Genomic DNA, 17930 nt, shown 5'->3' with positions numbered 1-17930 from the left:
CATTTTTTTTAAATTTTTGAGTCTCTCTCTTCTTCTCTATGTTGTGCCTAAACTTGCTTATCTTCTATGTCACTAATACTACCTTCTATCTGGCCTGTTCGATTAGCTAAGCTTGTTACCTCGTTTTTCAGTGCATGAATTGAGTTTTTCATCTCTCTTTGATTTGTTTTTATAGTTTCAATTTCCTTGGTAATATATTCTTTGTGTTCATTGAGTTGTTTTCTGAACTTCCTAAATTGCCTTTCTGTGTTTTCTTGTATATCTCTCAGTATTTTTAGGATTTCTATTTTAAATTCTCTGTCATTTAGCTCCAAGATTTCCAATATATTAAATTTTTTCTCCATAGACTTTTCCTCATCTATCTATGCTACATCTCTGTCTTTTGTACCCATGATATTTGATTTCTTTTTCCTTAATGGCATCTGAGGGTGGTTTTGTTGATAATACTAATGAGAATTAATAAAAAATAAAAAGTAAAAAAAAAATTTATTATTTCCCTTTCTTTTCTCCTCTCCTCTCACCTCCTCCTTGAGAAAAAACTGTGATGAATTGTGAATTATATTTTGCTAAATGGAACAAAAACTACCTATAATGGAGGGTCTGAGTTAGGGAGAAGTGATAAAGGGGCAAAAAAGGAGGTATGGACCCACAAAATGCAAAAAAGGAAAAAATTGGGGTCAAGAATAAAATGATTTGCTTGTAAGTGATGGTTGACTAAGAGATATAAGGAGAGGGATAAGAGGGAAACAGGAAAAAGGGTAAAAAATTAGAAAGTTACTATTATATTAAGTGGAGCAAAAACTAGACAAAATGGAGAGCCAGGGTTGGGAGGAATGCTTATGAGTTCAAAAGTGAAGTAAAAAGCACGCAAAATGCCACAAAGAAATGGAACAAAAAATCATCAGATTTATATGGAACTATAAAAAACTCCAAATAGCCAAAGCAATCCTAAAGAAATGAATAAAAAGTAAAAAAAAACAATGTCATGAAACTAGAAATAAACCACAACAGAAAAACTGAAAAATACTCAAAACACATGGAAACTAAATAGCATTTTATTAAATAATGAATGGGTTAACAATGAGATCAAAAAAAGAAATTTAAAAATTCCTAGAAACGAATGATAATGACCATACAACAACTCAAAATTTATGGGACACATCAAAAGCAGTACTGAGAGGGAAGTTCATAACATTACAGGCATACCTTAGAAGCTAGAAAAAGATCAAATAAACAACTTAGCACTGCATCTAAAGGAACTAGAAAAAGAACAGCAAGTAAAGCCCAAAAGTAGTAAAAGGAAGGAAATAATAAAAATGAGAGTGGAAATAAATGACAGAGGCTAAAAAAAATACCAAGTATCAATGAAACCAAGAGCTGGTTCTTTGAAAAGGTAGACAAGATCGATGAACCTTTAACCAGACTCACCAAGAAAAAAAAGAGAGAGCACTCAAATAAATAAAATTAGAAATAAGAGTGGAGAAATAACAACTGACACAACAGAAATACAAAGGTCTGTAAGGAAATATTATGAAGAACTGTATGCCAAAAGATTAGACAACCTAGGTGAAATGGACAAATTCCCTGAAACATAATCTTTCAAAAATCAATCTGGAAGAATCAAAAAACCTAAATAGACCAATTACAACAAAAGAGATCAGAAAGCTCCCAACAAAGAAAAGTCCTGAGCCTGATAGCTTCATAAGTGAATTCTACCAAATATTCAAAGAAGTAACTCCTATCCTTCTCAAGCTAATTAAAAAAATTCAAGAGGAAGGAAGACTTCCAAGATTCTTTTATGAGGTGAGCATAATTCTGATTCCAAAACCAGGCAAAGACAACACAAAGAAAAAAAATTATAGGCCAATAACACTGATGAATTTAGATGCCAAAATCCTCAACAAAATATTAGTAAACTGGATCCAGCAATATAAGAAAAAAAATCATACATCATGATCAAGTGGGATTTATTCTGGGGAGGCAAGGCTGGTACAATATTTGTAAATCAATCAATGTGATTGATCACATAAACAAAAGGAAAGAGAAAAACCACATGATAATTTCAATAGATGCAGGAAAAGCATTTGATAAAATCCAGCACCCATTCATGATCAAAACTCTCAGCAGCCTGACCAGGTGGTGGCGCAGTAGATAGAGCATCAGACTGGGACACGGAGGACCCAGGTTCGAGATCCCGAGGTCTACACCTTTAGCGCAAGCTCATCGGGTTTGAGCAAGACTCACCGGCTTGAGCCCAAGGTCGCTGGCTTGAAATAAGGGTCACTCAGTCTACTGTAGCCTCCCAGTCAAGGCACATATGAGAAATCAATCAATGAACAAACAGCTGGGGAACCGCAATGAAGAACTGATGTTTCTCATCTCTCTCCCTTCCTGTCTGTCCCTATCTGTCCCTCTTTCTGGCTCTCTCTGTCTCTGAAACAAAAAACAAACTCTCAGCAAAGTGGGAATACAGGGAACATACTTCAACATGATAAAGGCCATCTATGACAAACCCACAGCCAACATCATACTCAATGGGCAAAAATTAAAAGCAATCCCCTTAAGATCAGGAACAATTCAAGAAAAGGGGTGCCCCTTTTCACCACTGTTATTCAACATAGTTCTGGAAGTCCTAGCCATAGCAATCAAACAACAAGAAGAAATAAAAGGCATCCAAATTGAAAAGAAGTCGTAAAACTATCATTATTTGTAGATGATACATTATATATATAAGGTCTACCGGAAAGTTCTGTCCGTTTTTTGAATAAAACAAAATACAAATTTTTCTTACCATCAATAAACTTTATTAAATAATATAATTGCCATTATTATTAATGATTTCTTGTCAGCGTGAGGGCAATTTGTTTATTCCATTTTTGAAAAATGTTTTATCTTTTGATGTGAAAAATTGAAACACTGCTTGTTTGATATCTTCCTTTTTGAATTTTTTGCCCTTCAAAAAATTTTATAAGGACAAAAACAAGTGATAGTCGGAGGGTGCTAAGTCCGGGGAATATGGTGGATGCGACAGACATGCTTCTGTAGCATTTCTTCCTTGTTGAAATTCGTAAAAATTACAGTGGCGTAAATGAACTTTATCAGTAGCCATGGGTACACTATCGGTTCACACATAAGACTAACGTGAATCAATCAATCAATTTATTTTAGTTAATTTGCTACGTCAGTATGTATACATTAAGTGATAAAAAAAGAGAGGCACACATGCGCCAAATAAACATGTGCTTACGTGTTGAAACTTGTTGTGAAAGAAACGGACAGAACTTTCCGGTAGACCTTATAGAAAACCCTAAAGTCTCAGTCAAAAAACTACTGGACCTGATCAAGGAATTCAGAAAGGTGACAGGATATAAAATTAATACTCAGAAATCAAGAGGCATTTTTATACACCAACAATGTACTGTCAGAAAGAGAAATTAAGGAAACAATCCCCTTCACTATTGCAAACAAAAAAATAAAGTACCTAGAAGTAAATTTAACCAAGGAGATTAAAGACTTATACTTGGAAAATTATAAAACATTGATAAAACATATCAAGGAAGATACAAACAAGTGGAAGCATATACCGTGTTCATGGATAGGAAGAATAAACCATTAAAATGTCCATATTACCCAAAGCAATTTATAAATTCAATGCAATACCAATGACATACTTCAAAGACATAGAACACATATTCCAAAACTTTATATGGAACCAAAAGAGAACACGAATAGCCTCAGCAATCTTGAAAAGGAAGAATCAAGTGAGAGGTATCACACTTCCTGATATCAAATTATACTACAAGGCCATTGTACTCAAAACAGCCTGGTACTGGCATAAGAACAGGCATATAGATCATGGAACAGAACAGAGAACCCAGAAATAAACCCACACCTTTATGGACAACTGATATTTAATAAAGGAGGTAAGAGCATAAAATAGAGTAAAGACAGCCTCTTCAACAAATGGTGTTGGGAAAATTGAAAAGCTACCTGCAAAAAAGTGAAACTAGACCACCAACTTAACACCATTACAAAAATAAACTCAAAATGGATAAAAGACTTAAATGTAAGCCGTGAAACCATAAGCATCTTAGAAGAAAATATAGGCAGTAAGCTCTCCGACATCTCTCGCAGCAATATATCTGCCAATTTATCTCCACGGGCAAGTGAAATACAAGACAGGATAAACAAATGGGACTATATCAAACTAATAAGCTTTTGCACAAGTAAAGATAATAACAGAATAAAAAGACAAACTACACAACGGGATAACATATTCGACAATACATCTGATAAGGGGTAAATAACCAAAATTTATAAAGAACTTGTGAAACTCAATACCAGGAAGATAAACAATCCAATCAAAAAGTGGGCAAAAGAAATGAACAGACACTTCTCCAAAGAGGACACAGAGATGACCAATAGGCATATGAAAAAATGGTCAACAATACTAATCACTAGAGAAATGCAAATTAAAATCACAATGAGATATCACCTCACATCTGTCAGAATGGTGCTCATCAACAAAACAACACAGAATAAGTGCTGGCGAGGATGTGGAGAAAAGGGAACCCTCCTACACTGCTGGTGGGAATGCAGACTGATGCAGCCACTGTGGAAAACAGTACGGAGATTCCTCAAAAAATTAAAAATGGAACTGTCTTTTGACCCAGCCATCCCACTTTTAGGAATATATCCCAAGAAGACCATTATCACTGACTCAAAAAGAGAAATGCACCCCCATGTTTCTGGCATTGTTCACAATAGCGAAGATGTGGAATCAGCCCAACTGTCCGTCAGTGGACAAGTAGATTAAAAAGCAGTGGTACATATATGCAATGGAATACTATGGGGCCACGAAAAAGAAGGAAATCTTCCCTTTTGTGACAACATGGATGGACCTGGAAACTATTAAGTGAAATAAGCCAGGCAGAAAAAGAAAAATATCATATGACCTCACTCATTTGAGGAATCCAATGAACAATGTGAACTGAGGAACGGAACTGAGACAGAGGAGGGATCAAAGGGACCAGAGGAAAAGAGGACAGAGGGAAAGGGGATGATAGGATGGGATAAACCTGAAGGGAAGGGGAGAGGGGGATAAGGGAGATGTTGAGGGGAATACAGGGAAGGGGGGATGCATTCGGGGCAACACTAGAATCTATGTAAACACAATAAATTAAAATGAATAAAAAAATAAAAATAAAAATTAAGAGGAATGAAATCTTACCATTTGTGACACCATGGCTAGACCTAGTTGCTAAGTGAGATGATTGGAAGGCAGTTGGGGGAATTGGTGAGAAAGTTGTGAAAGGAATTAAGTGCAAATTGCCAGCTACAAAATAGTCATGGGCTAGAAATAGAAAGCACAGCACACAGAATGTAGGTCAGTATCGTAGTAACTACGTACGCTGTGAAACAAGTACTAGACCAATCAGGGCACTCATTTTTAAGGTATATAAATGTCTAACCACTATGTTGTAAATCTGAAATATAACATCATACGTCAACTGTAATTGGAAAATAATTTTAAAGAAAGAAGAAATGTGCACAGCAGCTTACGAATGGGGGTGGAAGGCAGCCTCAAGCAAGACGACCTGTATACTGCATCCTTACCAGTCTCTAGACACTAATAACAAGTCTGTATATACTCACATTTGCCCACATCTGCAGAGTAGAAGGGTCAATTTTATATAGCTGATTAAAGTTACAATACACAACGGCATCTTCTGGTAACCCATACTGAGAACGCGTGGTTACAATAACGGTACGAGGGACCTCCTCTCCAGTGGCGGCCTTATTGTTAATCTAGAGCAAGAAAAAGAAGATGATGGTTCAAGTCAAAGTGAAGAATCCTTAAGATGCAAAACGGTATAAAACCCTTAAGTGTCATGTCAGTGAGTGATTACCCTTAGCTCTTTGTATATATATTTTAATGTAATAATGACAATATAAATGGGTCTCAAATTTAAAATCACAAAAAGAGAAAATATTCATGACATATTAAGTTAAAAAGGAAAAAATGACAGCATTATCTTAATTTGGGGGTTGGGGAACACTGCACTATGAAACTTCTCACTCTGGTCAAAGTTTATCTTCAAAATCGTATGAATCCAATAGCAAAGTTTTGCTCAATCTTTTATTCATGAATGAAAAAAAATGTCCTCTTTTCTAAATCACACATACCCTTCAAGGCTAAACAATTCAATTATTCTTTCAAACATTCTCTACTGTCTCTCCACACATTGAGCATCACTATTATTGAACATCTATGTATCCAATTACAATCTTATCTTGTAATTCCCACATCTGAGTACTACCTCATTGTTATGTACCTTATTCTTTTTATGTAAGACCACTTCATACATACAGGCATTGTGTTTGACACTCAAAATTCTCTGTCACTGTGCATTTTAAGAAATATATGTATACAATATATATTCTGTGACAGAGACAGAGAGAGGAACAGATAGGGACAGACAGACAGGAAGGGAGAGGGATGAGAAGCATCAATTCTGCATTGCAGCACCTTAGTTGTTCATTCATTGCTTTCTCATATGTGCCTTGACCAGGGGGTTACAGCAGAGCAAGTAACCCTTTGCTCAAGCCAGCAACCTTTGGCTCAAGCCAGCGACCCCACACTCAAGCCGGATGAGCTCGCACTCAAGCCGGCGACCTCAGGGTTTCAAACCTGGGTCCTCTGCGTCCCAGTCCAATGCTCTATCCAATACATCACCTTCTGGTCAGCAAAAACTATATTTTTTATATAAAGCATGCCTGCTCTATTGTTTCAAATGCCAAGTAATCAGAGGGGAAAAGAACATGAGTCTTTTTAGCCCACAACTCAACAGTGAGCAATTATTATTAACTCCTTTACCTCCTATTAAGGAGCTGGCCTGTGAGCATAGAGTTCATTTTGAGCACCCTTAGTATATAATGTACAAATAAAATTTCCAGCTGCTAAGAGGTCAAAGATATATTTGCCTTATGATCTCTTGACAGAGCTACATAATCACTTATTCCACTATGCATATAGTACATTTATTGAGCACATATTATATTATTGTGGCTAAAACACACATCCTCAATTCAGTGGAAAATAAAAACTAGGGAATTATAATGTGTTGTGCTTTATTTTAAGATATATCCCTGTAATACAAGTATTACAGAAGTAACAGTACACAATGGTATCAGGGAAATCCAAATTAAAAACACAGTGAGGTATCACCTCACACCTGTCAGAATGGCTATCGTCAATAACTCAACAAGTGCTGGAGAGGATGTGGAGAAAAGGGAGCCCTCGTGCACTGCTGGTGGGAATGCAGACTGGTGCAGCCACAGTGGAAAACAGTATCAGGATCCTCCAAATATTAAAAATAGAACTATCATATGACCTAGCATTCTCTTCTGGATATTTATCCTAAGAAATATAACAATAAGGAGGAACAGATTCTTGGGAGGAGCTCCCTGAACTGAAAATCTTAGAGATGAGTAAGCATTAACTAAGGGAAGGTTGAATTAGTCACAGAACTAAGTTTATCATTGTTAAGAGTAAAGCTGACCCTGGCCAGTTAGGTCAGGGGATAGAGCATCGCCCAGCATGGGGATGTCCTGGATTTGATCTCTAGTCAGGGCACACATAAAAAGCAACCATCTGCTTCTCTTCAGCCCTCCTTCTTCCTCTTCTCTCTCTCTTCCCCTCTCGAGCATAGGCCCCAGGCACTGAGGATAACTTGGTTACTTTGAGCATCATCCCCAGACAGGGGTTCCTGGGTGGAATCCGATCAGGGTGCATGCAGGAGTGTGTCTATCTCCCCTCCTCTCACTTAAAGACAAAAAAGAGTAAAGCCACAGCAGAGAGTAACAAGATATAAACACAGTGGACTCTCACTTATGTAACCTGCTGGCTGATTCCAGACTTAAAATCAGACAAACCTGTACAGAAGGCCAATTTCCACTAGACTCATTCCCTCATCTATAAAACAGGGATCCTTTAGGCTTACCTGCTAGTTATTTTGAGATTTCAAGGAGATGAATGTATACTTGGTGGTACATATTATGCTCTATTATTCTCTTCTCACCTGGGTAGTTGCCAGTCCGTTGCTAATACTGAATCCGTTAATTGTTATCTGAATTTGGCCTCTGTTAATCATTTCAATAACTGCTTCTGCAATAGTATTCATAGGAATGACGGGCATGTTAAGAGCTGTATTACTGCTGTCTGCATTGTCTCCTCCATCAGGACATTTCATCTTTAAAAAATGGCACAAAATGCATCATTAGGGAAAAGATTCCAAATGTAAATAACTTTATTTCAATGACAATATTGACCAGGTTCTGACCTTAACAATTTTCACATCTGGTAAACTATCAAGAAATGCTTTGAGGTCGATGCCGTTCAGAACAATCCGATTGTCATAAATGTGCCCATTGGACTTAAAATCGATGACTGCTTTTTTCTAATTGGGAAAAAAAATTTTCAGTCATGTCTTTTAGGGTGCACAGGGACAATAGCAAGAAAAGAAATGACTACAGTTCTTTGCAGTGTTTTCCTACCCACCTTGAGATGAGGAAACATATTCGCATGATCACCAATAAAGAAAGTATGCGGCATATAAGCCAGTTTCTCAGAATACTGCTCAGCAACTTCAGCTGGTGAAGTTTCCTGATCAGTGATGATATAATCCATGAAGAGTGCCCCACTAGTCCCAGGATATCCCAGCCACATTGCCTGAAAGAAAAAGAAAGAAAATAAAAACAGACCAAAAACAGAATAAGAACCTTTATCCAGAGTCCAAAATTAAATAAGCAAACAAGGAGAACTGACTTTTGTTAGCTAAGAGAGCAATAAAATCGTATTTTAGACTAACAGAAGTGCTGAAATGTTTTCCCAATTCAAGACAAGACAGAACAACTATTTATACCCAACTATGGGATGCACGTTTCCACTTACATGTACTGTGGGTACTGTGTTCTACACTCAAAATGCTCTGTTGCTGTTCATTTCCAGAACTATATACTTTATTTCCTTAAGTCAGGTATGTCTGCTCTATTGTTCCCAACACCAGGTAACCCAAGGGGAAAAAAAGCACATCACTGCCTTTTTAGCCCAATAGACATTGTAATTTTTTTTATAAGAGAAAGTTTATTTAGAAAGTCACAGAGGTAGAAGAAATGGGCTTTAGGAAACAAAACAAGTTACATAAACATAAGAAGGGGAGCTTCAGAGAAGGAGAAAGAGAGAATCGAACCTGGGGGGAGGGGTGGGGGGAGGGATGGGTGTGCTCCCCGGGAGAGAGCCAATTATTTATTTTAATTATTTTTTGGCATCCCTAGCAGCATGTGTATGAGAGTTTCAGTCCCTCTCATTTGTTACAGCCATTCTAATATCATGATGAACATTTTTTATGTGCTAATTTTCCATGCATGTATCTCCGTGAAATTGTTCAAACCTTTGGCACATTTTTTTAAAAATGGGTGGTTTGTTTTCTTGTTGAGCTTTTTCTTTATTTTATTAGTTTTTAGAGAGACAGAGAAGGGAGGGAGGAGGCAGTGAAGGAGAGGAAGGGGAGGGAGAGAGAGAAAGGAAGGGGAGGGAGAGAGAGAAAGGGAGGGAGTAAGAGAGAAAAACAATGATTTGTTGTTCTACCTATTTATGCATTCATAGGCTGATTCTTCTAAGTGCCCTGACGAGGGACTAAACCTGCAACCTTGGCACACCAGGACAATGCTCTAAGCATCTGAGCTACCCAGTCAGAGATGTGAGTGATTACTAAGTCCTTTACCTGAATTGGAGCTGGCCTGAGAGCAAAGAGTTCATTTCGAGCACCCTTGGTATAACCATTCATATTTACAAGGATGTGTATACCATCCTGATGGATGCGATCAGCCGCTTTTCCATTGCACGGAATCTATGGAATAAAAAAAAAAACTCATATATAACCTCAGACTAATTCAATTAGTTTAAATGGCATTAAACAGAAATCAGATCCACAGATGCAAAACTGGTAAGAACACAAATTATATTAATGCAGGATAAAATTATGGTTGTCATTAAAATGGACCCAAAGCATTACAGAAACATAATATATCTGACCCTTGAGCAACACGGGTTTGAACAGTTGGGTACTCTTATACACAGGTTTTTTTCCAATAAACAAGAGGAAAGTTTTTTTAGAGATTTGTGACAACTTGGAAAAACTTACAGACAAATCACAGCCTAGAACTACTGAAAAACATTAAGAAAAAGTTAGTTATGCTGTGAATGTGTAAAATACATATAGATGCTAGTCGTTTATTACTTACTACCATAAAAAGTACACAAATCTATTGTAAAAGTTAAAAGTCATCAAAACTTACACACCTATACATCATACAAGACTCCATCTGCAGTTGAGAGAAATGTAGACAAAGATGTGGTATTAAATAACTGCATAGAATTAACTGCAGTACATACTGTACTACTATAATGATTTCATAGTCACCTCCCATTGTTCTTGTGAGCTCACTGTTGAGTGCTGTGTGATGCTAATCATCTCTGCGTGAGCAGCTCACCTCCCCAAGTCAACTGCATACAGCAGTCCAAAGTGACCTCTTACAGTTCTCGTGTACTTTTCATCATGTTTAGTGCAATACAGTAAACCTTGAGTAACACCATGGGACCCATAGAAAGTGCCACTAGTGATGCTGAAAATACTCCCAAGAAGCAGAGAAAAGTCATGACACTACAAGAAAAAGTTAAATTGTTTGGTATGTGCCACACAGACTGAGGTCTAGAGCAAGACTGCCTGCCATTTTGAGATAAATGAATACAACATAAGGACCATTATAAAAAAGAAAGAAAATTCATGAAGTATCTTTGCAGCAATGCCAGCAGGCTCAAAAACCTTGCACTTTGGTGAAGTATCTTTCTATCTCATATTGAAAAAGCCGCTTTTATGTGGGTGCCCGACTGCTGTAAGAAAAACATACTTATAGACTCGAATATGATTTGAGAAAAAGCAAAGTCATTATATGACAACTTGAAGCAAAAGAAAGGTTAAGGATCTAAAGTTGAACATTTTAAGACTAGCAAAGGATGGTTTGATTTTAGAAAGCGGTTTGGTTTAAACATGTCAAGACAACAGAAGTAGCTTCTGTCAACCAAGAGTCAGCAGACAAGTTCCCAGACACCATTAAAATCATGCGGAGGAAGGACATGTGCCCCAACAGGTTTTTAATGCAGATAAAAGTACACTATTGGGGGGGGTGCCACAAAGGACATTTATCAGTAAGGAAGAGAAGTGAGCACCAGGACTTAAGGCAGGACGGGACAGGCTAACTTCCGTGCAAATGCAGCTGTGCTCACGATCAGGACCGCCCTTCTCTATACAGCTGCTCACCCCCCTCCACACCCCCAGCCCTGCAAGAAAAAGATAAACACCGGCTCGGCTGCCAGTCTTGGTTTTATAACAGGAAGACCTGAACAATGGAACCCTAAGTACCCTGTCAGTAAGGACTGCCTGTTAGGTTCTTTTGATATTGGACAATGCCCCTGGCCCACCCAGAACCCCACGAGTTTGACACCAAAGGAGTCAAAATGGATTACTTGCCTCATACACAATGTCTCTAATTCAGCCTCTAAATAAAAGATTAATAAGGGCCTTTAAGGTTCATTACACATGGTACCCTATGGAAAGATTTGCCATTGTTATAGAAAAGCTGAGAAAGCCATCAAGCCTGAAACAATAAATTCCTGCCAGAGAAAACTGTGTCCAGTTGTTGTGCATGACTCCACAGGACTCACAACAGAGCCAAGAAAGGGATTGTGGACGTTGGCAAAAAAGACTGGGGCAGAGGGGGCAGTCTGAAGGGTTTGAAGATAAGGGTCTTAGAGAAACTGAACCGCCCTGGCCGGTTAGCTCAGCGGTAGAGCGTCGGCCTAGTGTGCGGAGGACCCGGGTTCGATTCCCGGCCAGGGCACACAGGAGAAGCGCCCATTTGCTTCTCCACCCCTCCGCCGCGCTTTCCTCTCTGTCTCTCTCTTCCCCTCCCGCAGCCAAGGCTCCATTGGAGCAAAGATGGCCCGGGCGCTGGGGATGGCTCTGTGGCCTCTACCTCAGGCGCTAGAGTGGCTCTGGTCGCAACATGGCGACGCCCAGGATGGGCAGAGCATCGCCCCCTGGTGGGCAGAGCGTCGTGCCGGGTGGATCCCGGTCGGGCGCATGCGGGAGTCTGTCTGACTGTCTCTCCCCGTTTCCAGCTTCATAAAAATGAAAAAAAAAAAAAAGCAAAGAAACTGAACCACTAGCAGGCACCACATCAGAGGAATGAACAGAAGCTGACCTGTGGAGACCAGTGCTTCCAGGCCAGTGCCAGACAACATGGATGACGATCCAGAAGCAGTCCAGAAGACAAGCCGGCACCAGGCACTCAGGCAGAAGGGTTCCGACTATTCAAGATTGCTTTTGACTTCTTTTAAGACACGAGCCTTTCTAAAACATGGGCACTAAGACTAAAGCAAACAGTGGAAGGAGGCTGGTACCACTGTTTAAAATGTCTTTCGAGAAAGGAAAAAACAGAAACTGCAGGCAGAATTTAGAAATGTATTTCTGAAACATTACGATTATGCCTGCCTCTCCTGCCACCCCTTCCACTTCTACCATCAGAGACAACAAAACCAATCCACCCTCTCTCCGCCTACTCAATGTGACTATGAGGATGACTCACATCCACTCACTAGTAAATTATCTTGCTGTACAGTTAATGATGGCAAGAACTGGATGAGACATTTTTGTGTCATCATGATCGCCTATGTATTCATCAGTGTAGCACATCGTGTGCAAGACTTGTACGGAAATGGACAGCCTATCCTTAAACAGGGACAAGGTGAGAACTAGTTAACATTGAGAACGTATTAGTTCTCTTATTATTACATAACTTTACTTTCAAAGAATTACATTACCGTACAGTATGCCTACCAGCCTATAATCACAATTTAAGTGGGTTTTTTTTTAAAAAATGTAACAATGTTCCCAATACTATTATGAATATGACTAACACTGCGAGCCACAAAAATTTTATGACTCAGTCATGAATGTATAGGCTAGGCTATCACAAAGCAATTGTATGGATGCTTCTTCATCAGCAATACATGAATCATTGCACCTGTAAATAAATGTGTTTCTTTTTCACATTCTCTTCTCATTTTTGATGTCCAACACATAAAACAGTGTTTTGCATCATATAAAACAATACTAATGTAGGTACTGGCAGATGATTCATTTTGTAAACAGACAATGTTACAGAATTGATAACTACAGTTAAAGACTATAAATGGATTTTCTCTCCATTATGACTTAACATTTTCTTTTCTCTAGCTTACTTTATTGAAAGAATACAGTATATAAAACATATGACATACAAAATATGTTAATTGACTTTTTCTGTATAATAAGGCTTCCAGTCAAGAGTAGGCTATTAGTATTTAAGCTTTTGGGGACTCAAAAGTTACACATGGGTTTTCAACTGCACAAGGGTCGACATCCCTATGTTGTTCAAGGGACAATCGTACAGAGGGTTTGATTTCCAGTCAGGGTACAAAAGGAGAAGCGACCATCTGCTTCACCCCCCTTTCTCTCTCTTCCCATTCTGCAGCCATGGCTCTATTGGCTTGAGCGAGTTGGCCTCGGGCACTGAGGATAGCTCCATGGCCTCGACCTCAGGAGCTGGAAAAATGGCTCCGATTGCAACAGAGCAAGGGCCCCAGATGAGTAGAGCATCACCCCTAGTGGGGCATCTGTTATAGGGTATACATGATGGTGAATGGTGGGTGAAAAGTATTGGCAAACAAGGTTGTAGTCAAACTTAGGTTGTGAATGCCATGCTTTAAAGTTTTGACTTCAGTGAATGAGCAGTGAGCCCTTGAATACCTCAGAGGCAGAGGGCAGTATGTATGATTCCCAGTCACAAAGAGTCCAGCCTTACATCAAAAATGGTCAGGTATACTGGCGAAGCAACAGCTACATTGCAAAAGGTGCTAGTACCTATTATGTATTAAGTGACAAGTCTCACACTCTGCCTGCTAAGACCTCAAAGACTCATATATGAATTACTAGATATACTTACCATACATTGCATATCCCTATTAGTCACCAAAGTGGCCAACAGAGTCTATAAAAAAAATAACTCTATACCTCAGCAAATTAATTCCCTCACAGGTTTCAATCAATTTTTCATAAAGCTTATGCTCCAGGAGGAAAGAGCAAGTATAGAAATAAAAGTAATAAAAGGCCAAGTCCCATGAAAATAAAAGAACCATTTTTAAATGACCTATTTATTCTGCAAGCCACTATTTGTTCCATTTATTCAGTTCATATTAACTATCTACTGTCACAGTGCTGGCTCTATCGCCATAAAAATGTATATCTAAGCACAAGGATACCATTTTTATGTCATTTGCAACCTCAGCAAAATCCAGGCCGATTATAAATGTAAACAATCAAGGAAATAAGATTGAAACAATTGCCCATAAGCAGTAACTGAGGTTAAATGCCCGTCCTGAAAAATGCAAGCTATATGCCAATAGTTTTACTATTTGCTTAAAACAAAAAGTTGGAAGTGTAACCGCTTCACCCACCTGAGAAAGATCAATAAAATGATTGGCTTCCGCCATCACCTTGACTCGGAAGTTTGTGCCATCATCTGGGCTCAGGGCGTAACAGAATACCTAAAAGGCAGCACACAGTGCATTTCATAACCTTGGCTCACGTTTCCAAAAAGACACTGAGTGTGACACCTAATTGCAACAATAAAGCCACTGCTGTGGGTTTGATTTGTTTTATAAACAAAAACAGTGACTCCAGGGAAACATTAATCTTACCTCGAACTTATCAGGATTGTGCATGCCTGGAATAGACTGCATAAGGTGAGAAGTAGGATGATTCCCAAAGTCAGAACTCACATATCCTACACGCAGTCGACCATCGCTGAGCTTCAAGTCCTTTGGATGTTCATATGGTGGCTTATGAAGGACATTGATCTAGCAATGGAACCCAATGCTTGTTAGTCAGGTTGAGTCTAGACGTCAATTTTCATCTGGAAAAAAATGACTCTAAAAACACACCACCAAACCTGCACCTCACTCCTGTTGGGAACAGTTTGCCCAAAATACTTCATTTAATTCATAGGCAGGTCAATGCAGCCTTAGGAGTTTATATGATATGCTTCATACTTTCACCTCTTCCCTCAGATAACAGCCCAAACAAATCTAAAACTCGTAGGAAGGAGGCAGTGTAGAAAGAGCATGACAAACTGCATGTTAGAAAATTCTGTAGGAAAGCATTAAGAAAATGAAGAATTACTCCTCGCAGCCCAATATATTCTGCCAAGCAAATTCCCAGCTTTGATCAAGTATGTAGAGCTCTAATTCTCAAAAGTGAGTATAAACTATCAACACTTTATTAAACATTATGGTTTTGTTTTCATTTTTATTGAATTTATTGGGGTGACACTGGTTAATAAAATGACATAGATGTCAAGTGTGCACACGTCATCTGTCCACTGTACTGTGTGCTCACCACCCCAAATCAGGTCTCCTTCCCTCACCATTTATCCCCTCCATACCCTCTTCTCCCTCCCCCCACCCCGTTACCCTCTAGGGATCACCATACTGTTGTCTGTCTATGAGTATGGCTGTTTTTACTTAACCCCTTCACCTTTTTTACCCAGCCCACCAAATCCCTCGACCTTATGGGACAGACTGGGCTCTAGCTGAAACAGGACACAATGGAAGGAGCTTCTGGGACGGGGCTGACCAAGTTTCATCTCTCGACTTGAGCTGCGCTCTACTTATGTTAACTCACCAAGCAACACATGCGATTCATGTAGTTTCTGTACTTGTTTTACTTTATGACAAAAAGATGAAAACAGAAGACTCGCACCTTATCCAAGCAGAGGTTCCCATGCCTCTCAGCAATAGCCTTTCTGAACCCGTGAGAAAGAGGATACAGCATACTATGATGAGGATGCACAGAAGGCAGCCTATTCTTCTCTAACTGGTCGGCCACAATGCTGACCAACTTCTTCATTCGCTCATCATAGTCTGTCCAATCACAGACAATCTAGAGGAGGCAAAAAGAAAAGAAGAAGTTACGTAGGATTTTTAAATTTTATGTCCTTGGCCTCAAGTAATGTCAATCAGATAATCAATTAAAGAAAGACTGTCTTGGCCCTGGTCAGTGGATAGCGTTGGCCCAACACAGACATTCTAGATTCAATTCCTAGTCAGGGCACACAAAAGAAGCTTCTCTCCCCCTCCACCTCCCTCTTTTCTTCCTGTTCCCCTCACAGCCAGTGGCTTGAATGGTTCGAGTGTTGGCCGGCACTGAGGCTAGCTCAGTTGGTCTAAGCATCAGTCTCAGGTGCTAAAAATAGCTTGACTGATTCGAGCATCAATCCAAGACAGGAGTTGCTGGGTGGATCCCAGTCAGGGCTCATGCAGAAGTAGGTGTCACTATCTCCCCTCCTCTCTTTGTACCGGCTGCATGACTCCATGGACAGTGTCATCCTGGCCTGCCAAGGTCACAGGCTCAATCCCCTGTTGGGGCACATATGAGGCAACCAAGAAGTGCACAACTAGGCCCTGGCCAGTTGGCTCAGCGGTAGAGCGTCGGCCTGGCGTGCGGGGGACCCAGGTTCGATTCCCGGCCAGGGCACATAGGAGAAGCGCCCATTTGCTTCTCCACACCCCTCCCCATTCCTCTCTGTCTCTCTCTTCCCCTCCCGCAGCCAAGGCTCCATTGGAGCAAAAGATGGCCCGGGCGCTGGGGATGGCTCCTTGGCCTCTGCCTCAGACGCTAGAGTGGCTATGGTAGCAGCAGAGCGACGCCCCAGAGGGGCAGAGCATCGCCCCCTGGTGGGCAGAGCTTCACCCCTGGTGGGCGTGCCGGGTGGATCCCGGTCAGGTGCATGTGGGAGTCTGTCTGACTGTCTCTCCCCGTTTCCAGCTTCAGAAAAATACAAAAAAAGAAGTGCACAACTAAATGGAACAACTAAGTGAACAGCAAATTGAAGCTTTTCTCTCTCTCTCTCTCTCTCCCTCCCTTCCTCCCTCTCAAATCAATGGAAAATAAATGTCTTCAGGCAGGTTTTGATTAACACAGCACGTAACAATGCAAAAGTGGTTACAACATGGAGAGCCAATCACTGCCCTGTTATTCTTTACCTGTAGGCAATGCGCCAAGTTGCAATAAGCATCAGGGAAATCAGGTTTAAGTTTCAGAGCAGTACGGTAAGAAGCTATTGCTTCTGGAATATTCCCTGAATCCTGGAAATAAAAGAGAATGGAATTGTTAAAATTGTTCCTAAACTCCAACATGAAATGCTGAGAGGCACAGATTACAATGAGCAGGAGTACCTTGTGAATAGAAGCCAGATTGCTGTGGGCGTCTGCAAACGCAGGGTTAATCTGAATGGCGCGGGTGTAGCACTGCAAGGCTCCCTGGACGTCCTGCATCTCCTTCAGTGTGTTCCCCATGTTCGAGTAGGCATCGGCAAAGGTGGGACTGATTCTGAAGGAGAGGGTGACGATTTTATTGACCGGGCACAAAAACCTTTAAGCCCTGAAAGTCATTTTAGCACATGGCCAATGCCAAATATTTCAAAAGTTAAAAAGTTAAAAAGAAGAAGGCTCTGAGTCTCTTACCGAATAGCCTCCTTATAATGCATCAAAGCTTCCTGAAGTTTTCCCTGCTGCTGCAGAACACTTGCTAAATTTGAATGGGCAGCAGCAAACTCTGGGAAGACCTGTAGAGTCAAGAAAATTGAGGTTCAAAAAACCTGCTAAAGCAGTTGTGATGACCTACCACAAGCACTTTGCTCAAGTACTATTACATCTCTACACTGCTCTCCACCTTCTCCAAGCCTACTCATCCTTCAAGGCTGAGAAGCTT

General features: G+C 40.0%; 1 protein-coding gene across 3 annotated transcripts in view; it reads right to left on the bottom strand.

Moving 5' to 3' along the window:
- OGT (O-linked N-acetylglucosamine (GlcNAc) transferase) overlaps positions 1 to 17930 on the bottom strand; it is a 53858-nt gene that overhangs the window by 15405 nt on the left and 20523 nt on the right. For all 3 annotated transcript variants that reach the window (XM_066250369.1, XM_066250370.1, XM_066250371.1), the window contains exons 9-19: positions 17684 to 17784; positions 17396 to 17549; positions 17204 to 17305; positions 15921 to 16100; positions 14861 to 15019; positions 14618 to 14707; positions 9786 to 9911; positions 8561 to 8731; positions 8343 to 8459; positions 8082 to 8252; positions 5656 to 5808 (exon numbers count right to left, since the gene is read on the bottom strand). In XM_066250369.1, the coding sequence (XP_066106466.1) occupies positions 5656 to 5808; positions 8082 to 8252; positions 8343 to 8459; positions 8561 to 8731; positions 9786 to 9911; positions 14618 to 14707; positions 14861 to 15019; positions 15921 to 16100; positions 17204 to 17305; positions 17396 to 17549; positions 17684 to 17784 (1524 nt within the window). The remainder of the gene's footprint in view (positions 1 to 5655; positions 5809 to 8081; positions 8253 to 8342; positions 8460 to 8560; positions 8732 to 9785; positions 9912 to 14617; positions 14708 to 14860; positions 15020 to 15920; positions 16101 to 17203; positions 17306 to 17395; positions 17550 to 17683; positions 17785 to 17930) is intronic.

The sequence above is a fragment of the Saccopteryx bilineata genome, chromosome X, assembly GCF_036850765.1.
Source record: "Saccopteryx bilineata isolate mSacBil1 chromosome X, mSacBil1_pri_phased_curated, whole genome shotgun sequence".
Taxonomy (NCBI): Eukaryota; Metazoa; Chordata; class Mammalia; order Chiroptera; family Emballonuridae; genus Saccopteryx; species Saccopteryx bilineata.
The sequence above is the reverse complement of the archived record's forward strand: the minus strand, read 5'-3'. Positions and strand labels throughout refer to the sequence as shown.